The 22,190-nt window shown below is 35.8% G+C and overlaps 1 protein-coding gene across 9 annotated transcripts in view; it reads right to left on the bottom strand.

Annotated features, from left to right (window-relative positions):
* The window catches only part of CERKL (ceramide kinase like), a 157,865-nt gene that overhangs the window by 89,303 nt on the left and 46,372 nt on the right, over positions 1-22,190 (bottom strand). For 3 of the 9 annotated variants that reach the window (XM_055572031.1, XM_055572028.1, XM_055572029.1), the window contains exon 2: positions 13,220-13,384. The exons of 5 other annotated variants lie outside the window; for them this stretch is intronic. In XM_055572031.1, the coding sequence (XP_055428006.1) occupies positions 13,220-13,283 (64 nt within the window). In that variant the 5' untranslated portion in view covers positions 13,284-13,384. Of the gene's footprint in view, positions 1-13,219; positions 13,385-18,916; positions 19,083-22,190 lie in introns of those variants that run through there. One more of the 9 variants, XM_055572030.1, reaches the window with a different exon arrangement.

Here is a 22,190-nt window from a genome sequence, read left to right as displayed (position 1 = left end):
ATGAAGAAAAATGTTTTAATAGTAATGAGGAGAAGTACATACCAGCCAGATAATATCTTGTAAAGTTACAATAATTAAAACGTCTAGAAATAGATAAATGAATGGTCCAAAGAAATATTTGCATATATTTTAAAAGTCACAAATGTGATAATGGTAGTATCCAAAATCAGTGAGGAATATTTAGTAAAAGATGATTTAGAACTGGTTCATCTTTAAAAAAGAAAAGAAAAACTAGATCTCTGTTTCATGATATACACCAATATTCCTAGATTACAAAGAACTTTATATAACCATAAACTAGTAAAGTCATAGTACGGCAATAAAGGCAGACAGAGACTGAGATGCATAACATAAAGGTTATTTAATGCCAATAAGGTCCTAAAGACCCATAAATAGAAGTCATAAACAAAATCCAACTGGGAAGAAATATTTGCAACATAACAACAGTTAAACAATCTATTTAATCAAGAAAAGAAACACTTCAGTGGAAGAGTACATTAAAGATACAGGCAGGCATTTCACAAAAGAAGAAATGCAAATTGACCAATGAACATATGAGAAAGTTCAATCTAATTAGTAATCAAAGAAATGCAAATTAAAACAACAAGATACCACTTTTTGCCTTTTAGATTGGCACAAGATCAAAAATAACGCTCACTGATGATGTGGGCAAAGGGAACCAGTCCCAGCACCGGTGGGAATGCAAAAATGGTAACTGCTGGAGAACAAGTTGGGAATACTTATCAAAAGATTTCAAAATGTTAATTGCAGCAGTATTTATACAAGCAAAACTATTTGAAGCAGTATTCATGTTCTTCAATAGGAGAATTGCTTAATCATAATCTGTAACTCACAATGAGAAAATTAGATCTTTGTGTTTTGATGTGGAAAGACATCCATATTGAGGTATGAGTAAGTGGAATAAAAAGCAAATGACAATAATCTGAGAGTCTGATCTCACTTTCATTAAAAGGAGAAAATAATCCATACAGAAAACATACAACAAATAGTAGTTATCAATGAAAACAGAGATATAAAGGAGTATAAGATTAATTTTTACTTATAAACCTTCCTTTCTGTAATCAGCATTTTATCAGTTTTTAAAAATGAGAAAAGGGAAAATGCTTTAAAATATGCATATTTTTGATCGAGCAATTTACTTCCAGGAATTTACCCTAAGGGAATGGATAATATGCACAATTTAGCTAAAAGAATGCTTACCCAAGCATTATTTGAGTGAAATTTGGAAATAACCTAAATGTGACCTAACAGACTATTGGTTTTGGAATATGAAGCATATTCATATACTATAATGCTATTCAGCCACTAAAATATAGCAATCTGACTAGAAAAGTATCTAAAACAGTGTACCATATTTCCATTACTGTTTTGTATATATTTATTGAATGCATAATGTATGTGGAATGTATTTCCATATGCACATATGTATGATGATGCATATGAAAACTTGGAAGGAGAGTGAGATTGTGAATTAGTTTGCGTATATGAATTTCTAATTTTCCTACAATGGAAATATTTCTGTAATCAACTGAAAAAGATGGTTTTCTTGCTCATCCTAAAATAGTTCCTGATCATATTATTCATTTTAATTTTTAAAATCCCGTTTTCTAAAATGTAAGGGAAGCTAATATTTAATTAGCATGTGCTATATGCCAGACATTGCCCTCAGCACTTAACATCTATTATCTCATTTAATCCTTACACTACCCATGGCAGATGCTTTTTCCTAAAAAGGAGGAATTCAGGCCACAGCATTTAAGTAACTTGTCCATGGTCATACGTCTGGTAGGAGCCAGATCCAAGATCTAAATCCAAGTACTTTGACTGGTCCTTACCAACAATGTACAGAAGTAAGGACCTTCCTGAAGTAAACACACACCCATCTGACCTTCTGGATCTGTTTCTTATTCTGCTGCTGCTGCTGCTGCTGCTGCTAAGTCACTTTAGTTGTGTCTGACTCTGTGCAACCCCATAGACGGCAGCCCACAACACTGGAGTGGGTTGCCATTTCCTTCTCCAGTGCATGTAAGTGAAAAGTGAAAGTGAAGTCACTCAGTCGTGTCTGACTCTTAGCAACCCCATGGACTGCAGCCTACCAGGCTCCTCCGTCCATGGGATTTTCCAGGCAAGAGTACTGGAGTGGGGTGCCATTGCCTCTAACTAGATCCTAGGAAAACAGCAAAACCACTCATGTGTCTTAACTGAGTAGTAGACTTGATCCTTAAACAACCCAGGGTTGTTTAAAGGTACATCCTCAAGTGTCATCAAAAATCCATATATAATTTATAGCCATCCCTCCATATTCACAGTTCCTCTCATCCGTGGTTCCATGTCCAAGAATGCAAACAAGCACCATTTACTACTGATAAAAATTTGCATATATGTGGACAAACGTGGTTCAAACATGTTGTTCAAGCGTCAACTGTACTTCATTCAAAACTTCATGGTGAGCTTCAAGGAAATGGAAGGTTAGACTCTAGCAACCAGGAGCTGACAGAATTGAAAACTCTGAAAAGGCCTGTAACTCTCTGAATGGTATTTCCTGCTTTCCCTGCTCAGACTTCTAACCTCTTCCCACATTTGCCCACAGATTCACATTTGGGGTTTTCACGTGCCTGATCTCTTCGCCAGTGTGACAAGAAGAAGCTAAGAGGAAGCACTACAAAAACATTTTGTTTTCATTTGAAATGAAAATAAAGATAATTGATTTGTGAATAAAATAGTTTTTGCTTGCTTTTCAAATTTCTAACAATAGACAAATGTTCTTCAGCACTCTATTTTCCTCAGCAGCTATAGGAATCTCTCAGGTGCCAATTTCCTACATAGAAATTCTGGTCTATTATTCATTTCTGCAACGTCAGTCATTTACACAACATGAGTAAATCAGCCCAGTTCTCTCTAATCACAGGATACACCTGATTTTAAACAAAACTCTGTCCTAACATATGCGAAGACGTGTATATAACTAGTTTTATAGAAAATTGTTTTCTTCTGAATATAGTCTTTAGGAATAAAACTCATTAGAATTGTGTGAACTTGAATTTAAAATGGTTTTATTTAATGGCTTGCTGCTGCTGTTAAGTCACGTCAGTTGTGTCCGACTCTGTGCGACCCCATAGAGGGCAGCCCACCACGCTCCCTTGTCCCTGGGATTCTCCAGGCAAGAACACGGGAGTGGCTTGGAATTGTCTAAACATTGTTTACCCATTATCAGATTAGATGGTGCTTGTCTGTGTCTTTGTTTTGTTTTTTAAGTTCTTAAGATATAAGCAGTGGACCAGCTGGCTCTGTGGGGTAGCAGGACACTGGCTTCCAAGACTTGAAAGAGAGCTAAGGCCAAAGGGGCCTCAGGTTTCTAGGTGGAGAGCCCTCAAGCTAACCCCCAGTGAGCTGAAGGTTCTAGAGATGTCGAGAGGATAAGCTGAAAATCTAAGAAGGTCATTGTCTCCTCTCTACCCCCACACCAAAACACTTAACTCTTGGAAACACAGTTAGAAAATACAAATATTGATGAGAAACATGATTAAAGAGAAAAAAAGAAACCATATTCAGAGTGAAGACTATTATTTTGGGGTCTATTAAAATCAACAACTTACCTATACCTCTTTATAAATAAAAGCTTAAGAAAGACTCAGACTCTTATTCTCTATGTGAATCAGAAAAATACTGCTTTTGGTTTATAAACTATTTTATTTATAAATGCTGAAATCTCTGCCTAATCATTCATCTGTAAGACAGCCACTTCCAGCACCATACAGCAACCTCTGTTAACAGGATAACCAGTTTCTGCCATGAATAAAAGCAAATGCTTTCATAATTGTATGCAAAAGCCACATTTCCATGCACAACCTAAGTATGTAAAAGAGGAGCTAAAAAATTTTTTTAAACATACTTGGGGGGATATAATTTAAATGTAACTTTAATTTACTTTAATGCTAAAACATACCTTTATTGGTAAAAAATATGAAGTCAAACTTTATCTATAAATTGATATTTGATAACATTAGAAAAACATGAAAATCATCTATAGACTTTTTTTCCAGTTTAGGAGCATTAAAACCTTACAGATGATATGCAATTTTTCTTTGTGGCATGTGGTTTATTATTTGAAATCTATTGGTTCATTAGGATCATATTGGTGATAGCTAGTTGTTTCAGAACATTAACTGTCCTCTCACATTACTTACAGAGATGCTGGGGACCATCTGTTCCAGCATGGGATTTAAGTATATGTCTATTGGATATCATGCTATTTATTTAATTCAGGACCCACTTCCTATTGTTGTATTTTCTTGGGGGGAAAAGTCAATTTAATTACAGGGAATAAAGATAACCTCTCCTGGCAGGTTACCCTGTCACCATGAGATCAAAGCAGGACCTGCTTAAAGTAGGTTAGGGTGGCTACAAGAACAGTAAAACCAACAACACTTAAGAATATTTAGCAAAGGTTTAACAGAAATAGAACAGTGAATGGCACTTTTAAAAATATTACTGTAAGCCCAGGGCTTGTCTAAATCAATCTTGGCACATCTGTCTGATGCAGACCGTAAACAGGATTAGAGCTGGATTTATCTGCTTGGCGCTAATTGTGCTCACAGTTCCTGCACATGTCCACTCTTTAAAATACTGCCCGAAAAACAAGCCTGCCTGATAGACAGCTCCCACAACAGAGTGCAGACACACACTTATGGTATATTAGATGGTTAAGCAATGTGATGTCTAACAATTTTTTTTTTTTTTTGGCTCTTCAGAATTACTTATCTAATCCCCTAATTAAAAATACAAAATTCTGTTTGAATACACCACATACTGAGATAAATCTGTGAAGCAAGGGACCAATAAATTTGAATACACTTTAATTGTAAGAAGAAAACACAATTTAATTGTTAATAATCAGGTTAAACCAGGGTTTAAATAAATAGGGCTGCTCCAGTAATTTACTGAAAAACCATCACAGTGCATTACAATCCTCAAGAATTCTAACTTAACATTTGTTAGCATAAAGGCTTAAGTTCCTAAATATAAACACTTATCAAGAATGACAAGAAATAGAATTATCTTGTAAAAGAATACCAAAAAGTCACATTTTTGTCATACCAAATTAAAAAATTAATGCTCAATTTCCATCTGCAAGTTTTCCCCACTTATTTCTAGTTATTTCTATCATGTATAAACAGCTTAGGGACTTCTCTTAAGAACTTAAGCGCCCAAAGATACATAAGTACTTTTGCATAAAGTCCAAAATGAACTGATTAGTCAAATAATTTAAATATCATTCTTTGATTATTTGAAATATAGACAATAAATATATAATTCTTTATTCAGAACATTGAATGTCTATGCTACAAAGTGACAATAACAATTTTAAATTACATAGTCTATGTTTAATCACAAATACCACATAAATTCAGTATATTTAAAAATAGTATAATTGAAAATTTAGTATAGTATAATTGAATATATAATATATATTATATATAATATAATATAACATATATTATATAGTATAATATATTATACTACAGTATAATAGTATAATTGAAACTTTTAGTCATTGACAAATTTCTATTCTAAGCTCTATTCTTGGAACTCATGTTTCAAATAGCAAACTCTTAGAAATCAATTTTTTCCCTAAATCTATACCATTAATAAAATGTTCATACTTATAATGTTGTTTTATACAAATAATGGCAAAATTGGCAAATTAGGGCAACCATTTAAATATCCTCAGCATGTCTTCTCAGAAGGTATAGAGGATCAAAATGATTTTTATAATAATACTAAAGATGTCATTTGCCTTTTTCACTGTGCTGACATTTGAAAAGGAAATAGTGGTTAAAACATCTGGTGTCACCATAAATCAAGGAAGTGACACTAAATTTCACTAATAATTGTTGCATTCTTCATCACTTCAAACTCACAGTTTAAAAAAATATATATCACTTAACTGTCCTTGATGAAGCAGTAACACTCCAATTTTTAAAAATCTCTACCCTTTAGTAATTTCTTTTTTATATGTATTATGTGTGATATGGGAACTGTACAAAAAGCTTTTCAGCTACAAATGAAAGTTCTCTTCAGGAAAAGAACTCATACCATTCACACTGTGACTAGCTCGATTTTGTTCAGAAAACCATTTTTGCTCGAAAGATGGGACTAAAAAACTATTATATGCAAGTATGAGTATTTGGTAAATGTTTTCTGGGAATTGAGCAAAGTGAGCCAGTCACTCAAGCAAAACAACTAAGAATGCTGTCAATGACAAAATTCTAACTTTCAAGCAAAATCAGAATTTTGTAAAATCTGTATCTGCCACGGTGAGCTTGACAGCTTCCCAGTATTTAAAGAATCTTATGCTGATATTGGCAGTGATGTTAATATATCTGATAGTTTAAAGATTTATATAATTAAATGTGTCAACATTTGGAAGCTCTATATAGCTCAGTAGACCAATTTTTCCAAATACTCAATGTAGGATATTATAAAATTATGCATAACTAAAGATTCAAAGTGCAAGACAGACCAACAAATTTTCAAATAGCAAACTACAGAAGGTTAATTGATACGTTTACAGATTCTGCTTTGTAACTAACATTTAAGAAATTAGCACTTACCAAGTTTTACTGTAGTATCAAAGAATATCCACAATTACCTGAAAACATTATTAAAATACTTTTCCTGTTCTAAACAAATATCTGTGTGAAACTGGATTTTTCTTATACACTTTAACAAAAACAAATACATTCACAACAAACTGAAGGCAGAAGCAATCTTGAAAACTCAGCTATCTTTTATTAAATCTTTCTATTAAGGAACACTGTGTCTTCTATAAAAAAGATTTGCAAACTGTAGTCAAGAAGATGACACTGATTTTTTAATTGTTTTGGAGAATAGTTATTTTTAGTCCAAACATTATTTATGTTAAAATGCAATGGACTTATTACTGTTATTTTTAATGAATATTTTAAATGTTTAACTTCTAACATGGTAAATATCAGGGGTATTATATATACACAAAGGCTCTTTGTGGTTTTCAACAATTTAAGAGTGTAAAGGGCTTCCAAGACTAAAAACACTCAAGAAACTCTGGACCTATCTATACTATTATGAAGACAGGCCTAAGCTTAAGAAAATGCAGCCTTAAAACGTCATGATTTATGCATTTTTATCTTTCATCATTTTGTATCAGTTTAAGATTTTATCATTAATTTTTTTAGACTGTGCAACAAGTCCCTACTATATATGAAACCTAGTGCACTAAAAGAGCAATTCAAAATTTCATATTCTATAGCAGGAGTTTACCATGCAATTGTTTGGGTTTTGTCATTTTCACTTCAGTAAGAGCACTCATGTGCATCTCTTGGAATTGTGTATTACCTGATTGTATTATCTAGTTATACATTTGTCCCTGTCATTTTACACATCTACTTACATTTCTACTCCTTAGGGAAAACATTCATAAATTGGCAGTCTCTGAGAATGGTATTTAGGCTAGTGCAAAAGTAACTGCAGTTTTGCACTGTTGAACTTTGCCATTTGATATCGGAATACATTCTTAAATAAATGTGGTTACGTACACATCATTTTAAGGTGCATTCCTTGATTTATGTCTTTTGCTAATGAATTGATGTTAGACAAGAAGCAAATTTGTGTGATTTTCTTATTTGAGTTCAAAATGGGTCATAAAGCAGCAGAGACAACTAGCAATATCAACAACGCACTTGGCCCAGGAACTGCTAATGAATGTGCAGTGCGGCAGGGTTCAATAAGTTTTGCAAAGGAGATGAGAGCCTTGAAGATGAGGAGCGTAGTGGCCGGCCATCAGAAGTTGACAGCGACTAACTGAGAGATCCTCTTACAACTGCAAGAGAAGTTGCCCAAGAACTCAACCTCGACCATTCTATGGCTGTTTGGCACTGGAAGCAAACTGGCAAGGTGAAAAGCTTGATAAGTGGGTGCCTCATGAGCTGACCAAAAATCAAAAATATCATCATCATTTTGAAGTGCCGTCTTTTCTTATTCTACACGACAGCAATGAAACATTTCTTGACCAGATTTTGACATATGACAAAAAGTGGATTTTACACAACAACCAGTGACAACCAGCTCAGTGGTCGCACGGAGAAGTTCCCAAGCACTTCCCAAAGCCAAACTTGCACCAGAAAAATGTCACGGTCACTGTTTGATGGTCTGAGGCCAAATTCATCCACCACAGCTTTCTGAATTCCGGCTAAACCATTACATCTGAGAAGTATGCTCAGCAAATGGATGAGATGCACCAAAAACTCCAACACCTGCAGCCAGCACTGGTCAACAGAAAGGGCCCAGTTCTTCTCTGTGACAACTCCTGACCGCATGTCACACAACCAACGCTTCAAAAGTTGAACGCTTCAAAAGCTGAATGAACGGGCTACGAAGTTTGGCCTCATCTGCCATATTTACCTGACCTCTTGCCAACCGACTACCACTTCTTCAAGCATCTTGATAACTTTTTGCAGTAAAAATGCTTTCATAACCAGGACAACACAGAAAATGCTTTCCAAGAGTTCATCAAATCCCAAAGCATGGATTTTTTTGCTACAGGAGTAAAGTTATTTCTCATTGGCAAAAATGTGCTGATTGTAGTGGTTCCTATTTTGATTAATAAAGATGTGCTTGAACCCAGTTATAGTGACTTAAAATTCAGAGTCTGAAACCGCAATTACTTTTGCACCAACATAAATACTATTCTAGAGACCAATAGAAAATATGAGCTTAATTCATCTTATGGCTAACAAACACATGAAAAGATGCTCAACATCACTCATTATCAGAGAAATGAAAATCAAAACCACTATGAGGTACCATTTCACGCCAGTCAGAACGGCTGCGATCCAAAAGTCTACAAGCAATGAATGCTGGAGAGGGTGTGGAGAAAAGGGAACCCTCTTACACTGTTGGTGGGAATGCAAACTAGTACAGCCACTATGGAGAACAGTGTGAAGATTCCTTAAACAACTGGAAATAGGACTGCCATATGACCCAAATCCCACTGCTGGGCATACACACCAAGGAAACCAGAATTGAAAGAGACACGTGTACCCCAATGTTCATCGCAGCACTGTTTATAATAGCCAGGACATGGAAGCAACCTAGATGCCCATCAGCAGATGAATGGAAAAGAAAGCTGTGGTACATATACACAATGGAGTATTACTCAGCCATTAAAAAGAATACATTTGAATCAGTTCTGATGAGGTGGATGAAACTGGAGCCTATTATACAGAGTGAAGTAAGTCCAAATGAAAAACACCAATACAGTATACTAACGCATATATATGGAATTTAGAAAGATGGTAACAATAACCCTGTATGTAAGACAGCAAAAGAGACACAGATGTATAGAACAGTCTATTGGGCTCTGTGGGAGAAGGTAAGAGTGGGGGGTGATCCGAGAGAATAGCATTGAAACATGTATATTATCATATATGAAACAGATAGCCAGTCCAGGTTCGATGCATGAGACAAGGTGCTCAGGGCTGGTGCATTGGGATGACCCAGAGGGATGGGATGGGGAGGGAGGTGGGAGGGGTTTCAGGATCGGAAACACATGTACACCCATGGCTGATTCATGTCAATGTATGGCAAAACCCACTACAATACTGTAAAGTAATTAGCTTCCAATTAAAATAAATAAATTTTAAAAATAACAATAAAAAAATTAATTCATCTTAATCTTATAATCTACTCTTTTTTGGCATTACCAGTTCAGTTATGTATATCAATTCATATAGGATTATAGTTCATATATATGCTACTAAACGATCTTTGTGCAGATTCCCCATGAACTCCAGAAGTATGGTGATCAGTCCTCCTTTTTCTAGTTCTCAGTAATTCATTTCAACAATATCTTCACTGCCCTCCTCATCTCTAATCTCTGAGTCCAACCCCAGCTCAATGCTTCAAACAAGGCTAGGTGTCCTATAAAAGTTTGCTACTGACTGTATTTACCATCACTCAGATAATATCTTAATGATGGTGTATGCATTTCAACCTCTGAACCTTTGCTCCTTCATTTCCCAGCAAATGGAAGGCCTTCTTGACTCTAGTCTTTTCAAACATTAACCATCTGTCAGAGCTCATGGAGCCCCTCCTCCAAGAAACATCCCTCATTTTCCAGTCCCTCTGAACTCCTACTGCCCAGTACTACTCAGCTGAAGTCTAGTCACGTATCAGAGGTGCCTAACTTCACAGAGGTGAAGGCACAAAGGTCCTTCAAAGCTTTTTGAGAATTTAAGTTACATATATTGTTTCCCACATAAGTTAAATGGTGGTTTTAAAAAATAGCAACAGGGGAGGGATTAGAGAAAGATCAGACTATAATAGTTTAGAATAAATTCAAAAGTTTATTTCATTAACATGATTGAACACTAACATTCCAGGCCCTTCTGTGTGGATATTAAAATGCTAATATTAATAGAGCAATCTCCATGGACAACTGTTTCTAAGAGAAATAAAGGTTAAGGAGTTCTTCATCTTTCTTGGCCTGGAACTTGCTGGACTGTGGAAACAGGACTAAGCCACAATGATGGCTTCTATTGTCAGCATCTAAAGACAACGCCTGTGTATGGGTTTCCTGCCTGGTAAATGCCCTTATATTTCACAGTCCAAGCTGACTCACTGATACTCTTTTCTTCTGAGGCCTCAAAGACAGTCATAATGCGTTGGTTTTCACCTCCACCATTAGTAGCAATCAATGCCCTACCTATGCAGGTCCCACCCCCCATCATCTCATAGTAGTCATGGTGAAGTTCCCCTCAACCCTCCAAATAACCTAAAGGGTTTGACTACTGAGAGACGCTAAAAGGCTCACTTTAATACCACTCCCATTCAGTTTTACCTTTAAGACTGTCATTATTTGATCCTAAGAAGCCAAAAAAAGTATTCAGAATAACCAATCTAAATCCAGGCTATCTGAAATTAGCACATGCAGATTTGTATTGCTGGAAGGAAGTAGAACCACTGCATGAGAGACTGAAGTAATAATTTTCACTTGATAAAGATTGATCTTAGTACCAGGAAAGGAAAGTTCATCTGAGGAACCAAGACAGCTAGGAATAGAACGCCACCATCCTGATCATCCAAAATGAACTGGAAGAAATTCACCCAACCAGCCTCAGGACACTTGAACTTATCATTAGTCTACCTTCTGGATGATAGAAATGGCACACCTGTGGTCAAGGAACCACTGTGTATGTGAAGGAAACAAGGGGAGAAAATAAAGAAATTGCCAGAAGCTACTTGTATTGAACAGACAAAAGTAAACTTAAATACAAGTATATTCACAATAGACAAAATATGGAAACAATCTAAGTGTCCATTGATGGATAAATGGATACAGAAAATGTTTCTCATACAGACACAGACAGTGGGATATTATTCAGCCATTAAAAAGGAGACCTTGCCTTTGGGATAGCTTGGACGGATCTTGAGGGCATTATGCTAAGTGAAATGTCAAAGAAAGACAAATACTGTATGATCTCACTTGTATGTGGAATCTTTAAAAATCTTAAAAAAAAAAAAAAAAAAAAAAACACCCACAAGCTCAGAGAATGGACTGGTGGTTACCAGAGGCAAGGCAAAAGGGGTAGGCAGAATGGGTAAAGAAGGTCAAAAGGTAAAAATGTCCAGTTTTAAAATACGTCATGGGGATGGTGATACAGTCACTCAGCATGGTGACTATAATTAATAATATTCTATTGCATATTTGAAAGGTGGATCTTAAAAGTTCTCATCACAAAAATTAAAATTGTGTAACTATGTTTGGTTATGGACATTAATTAAACATTGTGGTGATCATATCAAATATATATTGAATTGTGTTAAACATCTAAATCTAATATATGTTACATGTTAATTGCATCTCAAAAAATACACATTGACATATTCTAAAAATATTTGCAGGCCTAGACTTAGTGGAGACAAAGGAAAAGTGAAATATTTTAATGTAGCTGATTAGTTTTATTAAAAATCCAACTTAATAACTTTCAAGACAAAGTTCATGTTTATTTTTAATATGCTAGGCACATGGGTGACGTGGGGCTTTATTTCATTTCCACCATTAAAAGCATACACTTGACAAACATTGTTAGGTTTCTGCTTTATTTTTGGCATTCAAAAACTCTATATGAGCAAATTCAGTGGGAATCGATTCACAAAAGAAATATTAAAATGAAGTTACCAATATAATGTAGTCTAATATCCTTTTACATTTATTTTCAGTTGGACTTAGGCAAAATGTAAAAATAAAAAACAAAACTACGTTTTAATAAACACACATACAAAAACTACAAATTATGCTAGATAGTTGATACCATATAGGCTCCTACACACACAAAATATGGTCTTGTACTACCTATTTGAAATGAAATTTTAAAAGCTATTTTGGAGTAGAAGTTAGAAGTTACATTTTTTCTGAAAAAGCCTGAAATCGATTCAAAGAGTCTAATATGAAAATAAGCTCAATGTTTGACCTTAGTGTTCTATATATACACTCTACATATATGATATTTATTCAGCTATGCTCTCAATTAAAGAAATTTAAAATAATAGTCTCTTCTCCATGCCTTTCGTCATAATAATTCTTATTATGTACTACATGATTAGTACTGTGATAAAAGGTACTACAAGTAGTACTATGATAAAAGGTCAAAGGTAAAGGTAAAAATGTATGACTTGATAATGTGAAACTTTCAGAGAAAACAGCATTTTTGATCAAGTATGTATTTAGTTACACCATATAACGTGTAATTGAAGCAAAACAGCCTGTAGGATTAAAGCAAGCCATCTTCTCCACTGCACTATAATACTACAGTCAGTAATTTTTTTAGAAAGATAAATTTGATATCAATACGATGTGACACAACCGCATCAAACCTTAATTTCACTCACAGTAAGAAGTCACAGGATTAAATAACACTGTGCAGTCTTTTAGAAAAGTTTATTGCTTCCAGATGGATTCAAGTTTCCTTTCAGCCCTGATTACATCCAATATGCACAGGGTGCCAACATTATAAAGGACAGAGTCAAAAATATCATTTATATAGATAGCAAGGGGCAGGGTGGAGGAACTCTGGCTTGTAAATAGACTGTGCTGATCGGGTTTTGACCATTTTTAAGAAATTATAAGAAACATTTAATAAAAAAACAAATACCATACTATGTAAACATCTTGAATGATGCCTGTTCCACAGAAAAACGCAGATCCACAGCGTGGTATACATAAGACGACTCTTGCTTCAGCCGCATGCTCTCTGCCCCCATGTCGGGCTGTGCCATGTGTCGCACTGCGTGAGGCTTGCCACCAAGACGTCCACCTGTGCCTCTGTGGCAGAAGAGGCATCTATGTTTATTTCGTTTAATAGCACTGTTGAATATCAGCCATGGTGATCAGATATAAAGGCCTTCAAAAACACCAACTACTTAAGGCATGTTTGCTAAGTTTAGGATGCAAATAAGTCACTACTTCTATTTAAAATAGCATTTTCTTAAGCAACCGAAGTATGACTACCATAAAAAATAAAATCCTTTTCATAAAACCCAAACAAAAAAGCTCTCTCTGTAATGTGGATTAAAAAATAAAACCACATCTGCTCTATCTAGTCTATGAGAGAAAAGCAATAAAAATTCATGACTGAAGAAGGATTTCAGTCTGGAGGTTGGGAGCCAACTTTTTAAAATACAGTATAATTCTAATAACACTTCCATTTTCTTATATTCAATTTTCCAAATGTTCTGCAAGTGTTATACAAATTACAAATTTGACTGGATATAAATGTTAAGCAATTTATTATGTATCCTTCAAAACAGATTAGCAATTTAAATACAATTATGGTCTCAAAGCTTGAAAGAAGAGAAAAATGATTAATTTCTGAAAGGACATAAAATCTTCTTGTCGGAGAAACACTAGGAAAAGTGGTACTACAATAATTCCTACTAACACCTAACTTTCTTCTGTGGATACTCAACCAAAACTAAGACAAACACCATTACAGCACTTTACTACTCACATTCTCTTTAGAGAGAAGTGATTTCATTCATATAAGGGTTATAAATGAGTGTTAGAGTTTCAAGTGATTTTAATGGAAGTTTTGGACTTTTCAATTAATTTCATACATGATACTTTAAATATATTATCAGTATCAAAATTTTTTATTTTATTTACATTTAATTAGTGGCAATATCCTTGATCAACTGCATGAAAACGCTCTAAGACACAGGGCGATGATCAAAAGAAGATGAAGTTATACTAAAAACCGACAAAGTTATATGACAAGTCAATAACAGGTCAATGAAACAGAGTCCAACTGATTAGGCTGCCAGGCACTAAAGTAGATAATGGGTTTTGTGTCAGCAGATGACTCAGTCATTAAGTATTTCTGATATTTCAAATACTAATCTGTGTTTAACTATCACTAATCAAACAGTGCTTTGTTTTTGATAATGGCCAGCTATTCTTAAACTAGTCACACTGTCTCCTAAACAATACATATTTGAGTGAAAAATGATTTGAAATTCATTTATTCTTTCAGTAATTTTTAACTGGACACTTTCCACACGCCAAACTTGCTCTAAAAGAGAAAAGCCTATTAGATAGAGCTCTCCCCTGACTACCCAATGATCATTGAATAAAGATTGAAAAAAAAAAAAAAAGAAAGAAGGGAGCAAGCCATGTATTGTTACTGATCCAAAGTCTCTCATCTGCAATTCTAAAATCCCCAAAGCTCTGAAGATTATTTTTTTGTAAATCATTTGGCAACAAAACCTGAACTGACCTCATTTTGTCCCAAAATTGGACCTGAACTGACAATGAGATTTTAAGTCTTTATTTATACCACTTGGCATAGATATTCTTAATGTTTCACTCAAAAATATCAATGTTTGAATATTCAATGCTACCTGAGGCTGGTTGTGAGTGTTATATACACATAAACTTATGCCGCTTCTTAGCTTTCTAAAATCGGTTAATAGCTGAATTTTCACATAGCTGCTTCCCAGGGTTGCTGAGCAAGAGAAAAAAAGTATAAAGGCCCAGTGGCAAGAGCATACTTGGTATATTCCAGAAACAGCAAGATGTGGCTGGAGTTAGTAAGAAAACGGGGAGGGTAAAACACAAGAATATAAAGGTTGGAAGCAGACAGACCATGCAGATGTATGTAGGCTATAGAAAGAACTCTGGATTTTAGCCTGAAAAAGATGTGACGTCATTGGAAGTTTTTGAGTAGAAGAAAGAAGTAATCTGATATATATTTTAAAAGTAAAATTCTACCTGATACATACAGAATAGACTGACAGAGGACATGGTGAGAGATAGACTTGTTTAAGGAAGAGAGACTGTTTAAGGAAGCTTAAAAAATACTCCAGGTGAGAAATGACAGCATTTCATACTGAGATGGTGGCAGCAACCCCGTTCAGTTTCAGATACATTTCAAAGAAAGAGGCAACCAGATGTGCTAGTGGATAGGATACAGAGTGAGACTGGGCTCTAGCATATTCCAAAGCATTTGGCATGGACAATTAGAAGGAGGAAATCTTCATGTACTGAGATGCAAAGATCTATAGGAGGTACATGATTGGAGGCTGTAGGAAAGCATGTGGAGGTTATTTTAGAACAAGATAAGTTTGAGAAATCTATTAGACCTCTAAGTTGAAATTTAAGTAGGCAGTTAGGTTCATAAATCAGGAATTCTGAAGAGAGGTTTAAGCTAGAGATATACATTTGAAGGTCAAGGGGATTTAGATAATATCTGAAACCAGAAACTAGAGGAGGCTGAACCAGAGAGAATGAAAACGGGCAATGAGGTCAGAAGATAGTGATGGGAAAAGGAGAAGAGCCAAGAGAAGTGTCTGAGAAGGAGCAGGCCAGTGGGGTAGAAGGAGAACCCAAAGAGTGACCTCACAGGAGATAAAGTTGTATCGAGGAGCACTGCATGACTAGTGGTCAAACTCTGTTCATAGGTGAAGTCAGATGAGGGCTACGTGAGCTGTGGAGTGCTGAGAGTCAAAAGCCTGATCACAGAAGATTCAAGATCATAGAAGATTCAAGAAAGAATGCGAAACAAGGTAAGACTGAATGTATAACAAGTCTAATTAAACTAAAATGTTGATGGTGGGGAGCACCAAAGAAATAGTACTAAGCATTCTACGTGGATTATCGCAATTCACCTTTATAATGGTTCTACAAAGTAGAAATTTTCTTACTTTACAGATGAGGATATAGAAGATATGCAGGTGCCAATGATCTTCATAAGAATGCTGCAGTTTTATCTAAGCAGTTGTTTGATTATTAAAGCACATTCTCTTATACTACTATACAGCTTCTTAGGAAATAACCATACAAAATAAATATTGAGAAAGTGACAGTCTTCTCAGAAAGGGCATTGGTGTGGGAGTTAGGAGACCTCTGTTTTAGCTCTGGTTTTGTCACCAATCTTGAGGAAAATGAAGTACCTTTTGAACTTGATAGCTCATTCCTAAAATAAGGGTATTGGAACAGATTTATTCACTTATTCAGTCAGTCAATTTGTACTGATTACTAATTTGCTGGACACAAGTCTAGTTGTGAAAGAAACAAAGGTGAAAATGTAGGAACTTACCCTGTAGAGAGGAAGATGACAAATATTTAATACAATTGAAAGCTTCTTTCGACGCTAAAATGCTACCACAGTTGTTAAATATTAATAATAGACAAAAATCCCATTCCAGGCTAGTGCAAAGAGGTTCAGATTTATTAAATCACTGAAAACTCACAGCACTGTAAGCTGGGTACTATTATTATACTATATCCCGTTTTATAGACTGGTGGGGGACAAGGAGACATAAGCTTAGAGCTGAAATAGCTTGCCCCACAGTTACATAGGAAGGGACAAAGCTCAAATTCTAACAGACAGTATGACTCCAAAAACCCATCTTTCCATCACTCTCAATAGCACAGTAAGTTAATATTTTAGCACAGTAAGTTAATAACAGCTCATTTTACTGTTGTTTAACTCTTCCCTCTTGTTTTTCTTGATGGGTCTCTGTTCAAAATGGGAAACAGCAAGGCATAAGAGAGGGAAAAAAAAAAAGACAATGAAAGACAAATTGCAGAAGCAGAAATGAACATTGATGTAAAGACAAAAATCAAGAAAACCAAAGCAGAGTAACATGAACAAAAAAAGAGATTTGAGAAGCACATGAAGGAGAGCGAAGCAGCAGCCCTTGAGGTCTGGCTCAGGTCAGTGACCCACCAGGTGCCACGTGGCTTCAGTAGAGAACAATGCACAGGTCTGGTGAACAAGGGCTCCTCTGAAGGGCCTGGGTTCTCCCATTCTCTCAAACACACTGCTGGCTTATCAATGCTACTGAGAATCAACACTTCTAATGAGCCTAATGAAGTAAATATGGTCTATAAAGTACTTCAGAAAGGAGCTCTAGATACTTGCTCACACTTTCTGGTACAACCATGGTAACAAGGAAAGCATTCTTTAGAATTCAGAGGTGAAACCATTACAGAGGTCTGAGAAGGACAAAGGAGACAGAGATGAGCTGCCTGATCATACTACCATCGAGGCTGCCCTCTGAATTTCAGTAGACAGCTAGCATCTGTCTCCACTCTTCATATCAGGGATGTCCAGCCAGGACCAGGCACACAGGGACCCTCACTGGCTGGGAGCTATTTTATCTTCCTAAGCTTTACCCATCAAGCCTGAGTAGCTCAGTTGTGTCCACCTCTTTATGACCCTATGGACTGTAGCCTATCAGGTTCCTTGGTCCGTGGGATTCTTCAGGCAAGAATACTACAGTGGGAAGATCTACTCCAGGGGATCTTCCCAACCCAGCGATCAAACCTGCATCTCCAGTGTCTCCTGCATTGGCAGACCAATTCTTTACCCCTGCACCACTGGGAAGCCCTGAGCTTTCCACATAGAATAATGATATGAGAATAATTGGATTTTTTCAAGAAACAATTCTTATAGCTGGCATTTTCCCCTAGTATTCTAAAGATTATTTAGAGATAATCTTTATAAATTGTGGAGACAAGAAATGTATCTCCCACTAGTAATCTATCTAGCCCCAAAATCTAAGCGCTTACTATATGCCAGGTGCTTTCTGACCTAACTGTTGCAGATTTAAGGATGACAGGATATGGTCTTTCCCCATCGAGGGTCAGTACACTGGGGAACAGAAGCATAGTAGGTAGATAGTCATCTTGTGGGACTTCACCAGAGTCTTATTTCCAAATTATTCCTTTACAAAAGGATATTGGGACCCATCGGAGATTTTAAGAAACAACCACTCCATCTGTTTTGTCATTCTGATTTCTACTCAGAGCACCTTCTCAACATAGATTCAGATTCATTCACATGTTCCACAGGCCTCTTTTAAAAAACAGTCCTGCATTAAAAGGTGAGATTACAACTAAATTTCCCTCTGAAAAAAATGTGCTTTTATTTTCTTTTAAATATTCTTCTTTATTAGCTGAATTTCTACAAGTATGGTCAGGAAAAAAAAAAAAAAAAAAAACATTTTAAAGCTGTAGCTTTTATTTGCCTGGAATTAGTTCTCTATCCCAACTGTTTCCTTCGTTAATTTCTATTAAGCATCTAAGAATGACTGACTAGATAGGAACTATTGTACTCAGAAGCTCAGCTCCCTCCCAACTATCAGCAAGTATGAAGCTAATACTAAGCAGTGAAACTTTTCTTTACATATTTGCTAAATTACTTTACTATACATTTATTCCATTAACATGCCACCCACCATGCAAGAAAGCAGCCAGTTTTTCCTGAAAGCAGTATAGTACAGAAACACAGGGAATGGAAAGCGAGATGACATGCCTGCCAAGCTAGGAACTAAATCAGATACTCCATCTCACCTGCTGCTGCTGCTGCTGCTGCTAAGTCGCTTCAGCCGTGTCTGACTCTGTGTGACACCATAGACGGGAGTCCACCAGGCTCCCCCGTCCCTGGGATTCTCCAGAGAAGAACACTGGAGTGTGCTGCCATTTCCTTCTCCAATGCATGAAAGTGAAAAGTGAAACTGAAGTCACTCAGTCATGTCCGACTCTTAGTGATCCCATGGACTGCAGCCCACCAGTCCATGGGATTTTCCAGGCAAGAGTACTGGAGTGGGGTGCCATTGCCTTCTCCACTATCTCACCTAATTCTAAGTTATCTTCAGCTTATGGTGATAGTTAAACGAGACAGCATCCTTGGTACAAAGACCAAGCAGATCCTCAGAGAGGTGAAGGGCTTATCAAAGACAGGTGTCAACCACAGAAGACTGGACTATAAAGCTCACAATCTTTTTCCTCTGTTCTACAGACCAGAAGGGCTTACAAAGTAATAACCTTTTTACTAAAGTTGTATTACTAAATGCTTTATAATTAGGCTTTGAGAAGATATGGTTCCTCTCATAGAATGGGTTCACACTTCAGCAGATTTTGTGCTGTCTTTCTGAAAACCCAAGTTAAAAGCAGCACTTGAGGTTCTCTTAAGAAAAAGGTCCCAAAGACAAGCAGCAGAGACAAGCAATTAAAAGCTATGGCCTCTTAGCAAAGTGGCTGGAATCCCGGCTCTGCCTCTTACTACCCTGTGTGACCTTGGAGAAGTTACTTGAATTCTTTCTTTTCAATTTTCTCATCTATAAAATGGGGATTAGAATAGCCTCTACTTCTGAGGATTGTTGTGAAGAGTTAATGAGTTAATATGTAAAATTCTGGTAACAGTTCCTGGTACATACAATGTGCCATACAAGTGTTTACAACTATTATTTTATTATTACCTGAACAAATTCAGCAAATCTTGCAGTCACCACACAAAATACCTGCACCAGATAAACCATGAAACTAGCATGTACAACAGAATGGTACTAGGAAAGAATGATTAAAGTAGGCCTCTTCCCTCACTTAGAGTACAAAAATGCTCTGGCTTTGTTTTGAATTTATAAAGTAGCTCCTAAAATCAGTGGGTATCCTGACTGCCTTCCCTAAAGCAGACTTGGAAACACCTCCCCTGTTACAAAGGATCTACTAAGAAATTTATGGAATAGGTTAGGAGAAAAGCAGAAACTGAGAGTATAAAGACAATATTAGGAAGATAAATTAGAAATAACAATAAGACTTACCTAGACTTTCATCACATAATCAAGACAGAACATTTTAAATTAATTATGCATCTACAGGGGCCCTAAATGAAATGCTGTTTTCTGTGGCTTTAGCCATTGAAAAATAAGATCTGTTCCCATTATTTAACTTAAAAATCTTTTAAATTAAGAAAAAAAGGAAGAAAAAAGAAATAATAGTAAAAGGAAAAAATTACCAGCAGCTGAGTCACATGTCACTACTACTCTAATTCTAGGCACAAATATTGTGGGAAATCTATCAAGTTCAATTTGTATTCATCCTGAAAGGGTTTATGTGCTCCACTCACAATGCAAGTTCTTCATCAGTTCTACCCCACCAATGGCAAACAATGGTTTTGACAAAGACTAACAATGATCTCGGTGATAACTTGCTGTTTGGACTACGACTATTGACAAACTCTTATTTTAAAACTTCAAACCTCAAAAACCGACACCATCAACTTCAGAAATTTTTTTTAAGGACCTTCACAACCTTGTAACTAACTATTTAAGAAATCGTTAACACAGTGCTTCTCACACTGGCTTCCAGATGATTCTAGACCTTCTGAGACAGAAACTAAATGAGCTCTGATTACTTTTATCTATTTGTCTTATCTATTGGTGCTTTAAGATGCCCTTGGAATGAAGAGATCACAATTACAAAAACCGTGGCTTTGGTATGGCTATTCGTTCAGTAACTGTGCTCTCATAGCACCCAATTTATCCAGAGTTACTAGGATACTTGAAGATCAGGGATCAGTTCGTTTGTTTAAAATGCTCTATTTTTAATGCACATTATATTTTAAAAAGACAGATTCTCAAAAGCCTTAGTATATTAGGACTTGGAATTCTGGAAATACTTTCCAAAAAGTTGTTTAAAGAACTTTCTAAAAAATAATGAGGGCTATTTCTGCTCTACAAGGGGATAGATGAGCTAAAATTGATACAAGTTCATTTTCCTTTTAATGTATTTTAGAATTACATTATTTTTCCAATACATGTATGTAGTTGCTACCTATACAAGATTATTATAATCTCTCTCAGACAATTACTGCTGAGATCAGCAGTTTAACGCCCTTTGGTTGCCAAATTTTTGTTTTCCCAAGGACCAATCCCACTCTATAAAGATGTGTTTCCAGGATACATATAATTACGCTGGGTATAACATCTGTTGCTTTGCATGTTCAGAGGCTTACTAAACCAAGGTACAAACACGCTTCTATGCCTACTTCAGGAGAATGGCTAAAATATTAAAAGCTTAAAGATTCAGTAGAAATTTTTTAAAGCAGTATTTATCAAAAGTAAAAGCTAATTCTAATTTAAATATTTCCAAATAAAATTAACTCATTTTAGCCCTTAGAGAAATGTTAGCCCCAAAGTTATATCATTTTTAAATATCATCACTTAATAATCCTGAGATTTATGTTTCCTATAAATTCATATAGGAATTCTACTGAAGTTTCTACTTCAGTTATCTCTCAGAAGCAGACTATCTAGCCAAAAACAAATGAAAACCAAAAACAAATCCCTTTACTCCAGGACAACAAAGAAATTAATAATGGTGACCTCTTTTCTGTGCTTCACCCTTTTATTGCACAGCAGATTTAGATAACAGATAAAACAGCACTGCACTTTCAAATGTAGGTCAGTATTCTGGTCGTACCACAGAAATGAATTGTTCAGACTTAAATAAAGCAGAGGAGAACCGACCCAAATCACTTCTCTGTGTGACCTTTTAAGGTTGCCCAACAATCTGATGGTCCTGAGAACTTCCAAATATGCAAATATTTATTGGCAAGGTTTACCAGAAAGATAAAAAGTGAACACTGATTTCAGTACTAAAACCCGAAATAAGCCCTAATAAATGGGAAGGGGTGGGGGGGAATCAGACACAGTTATATCTCACCATTCATAGTCATAGACAAAAAAATTGAAGTTCTAAGTTCATCGTGTTTTCAGAAAATTTTAGGACAAGCAAATACATGAGTCTCAGTGTACTCAAATGTAGTTCACAATCTTTGAGATCT

The sequence above is a fragment of the Bubalus kerabau genome, chromosome 3, assembly GCF_029407905.1.
Source record: "Bubalus kerabau isolate K-KA32 ecotype Philippines breed swamp buffalo chromosome 3, PCC_UOA_SB_1v2, whole genome shotgun sequence".
Taxonomy (NCBI): domain Eukaryota; kingdom Metazoa; phylum Chordata; class Mammalia; order Artiodactyla; family Bovidae; genus Bubalus; species Bubalus kerabau.
The sequence above is the reverse complement of the archived record's forward strand: the minus strand, read 5'-3'. Positions and strand labels throughout refer to the sequence as shown.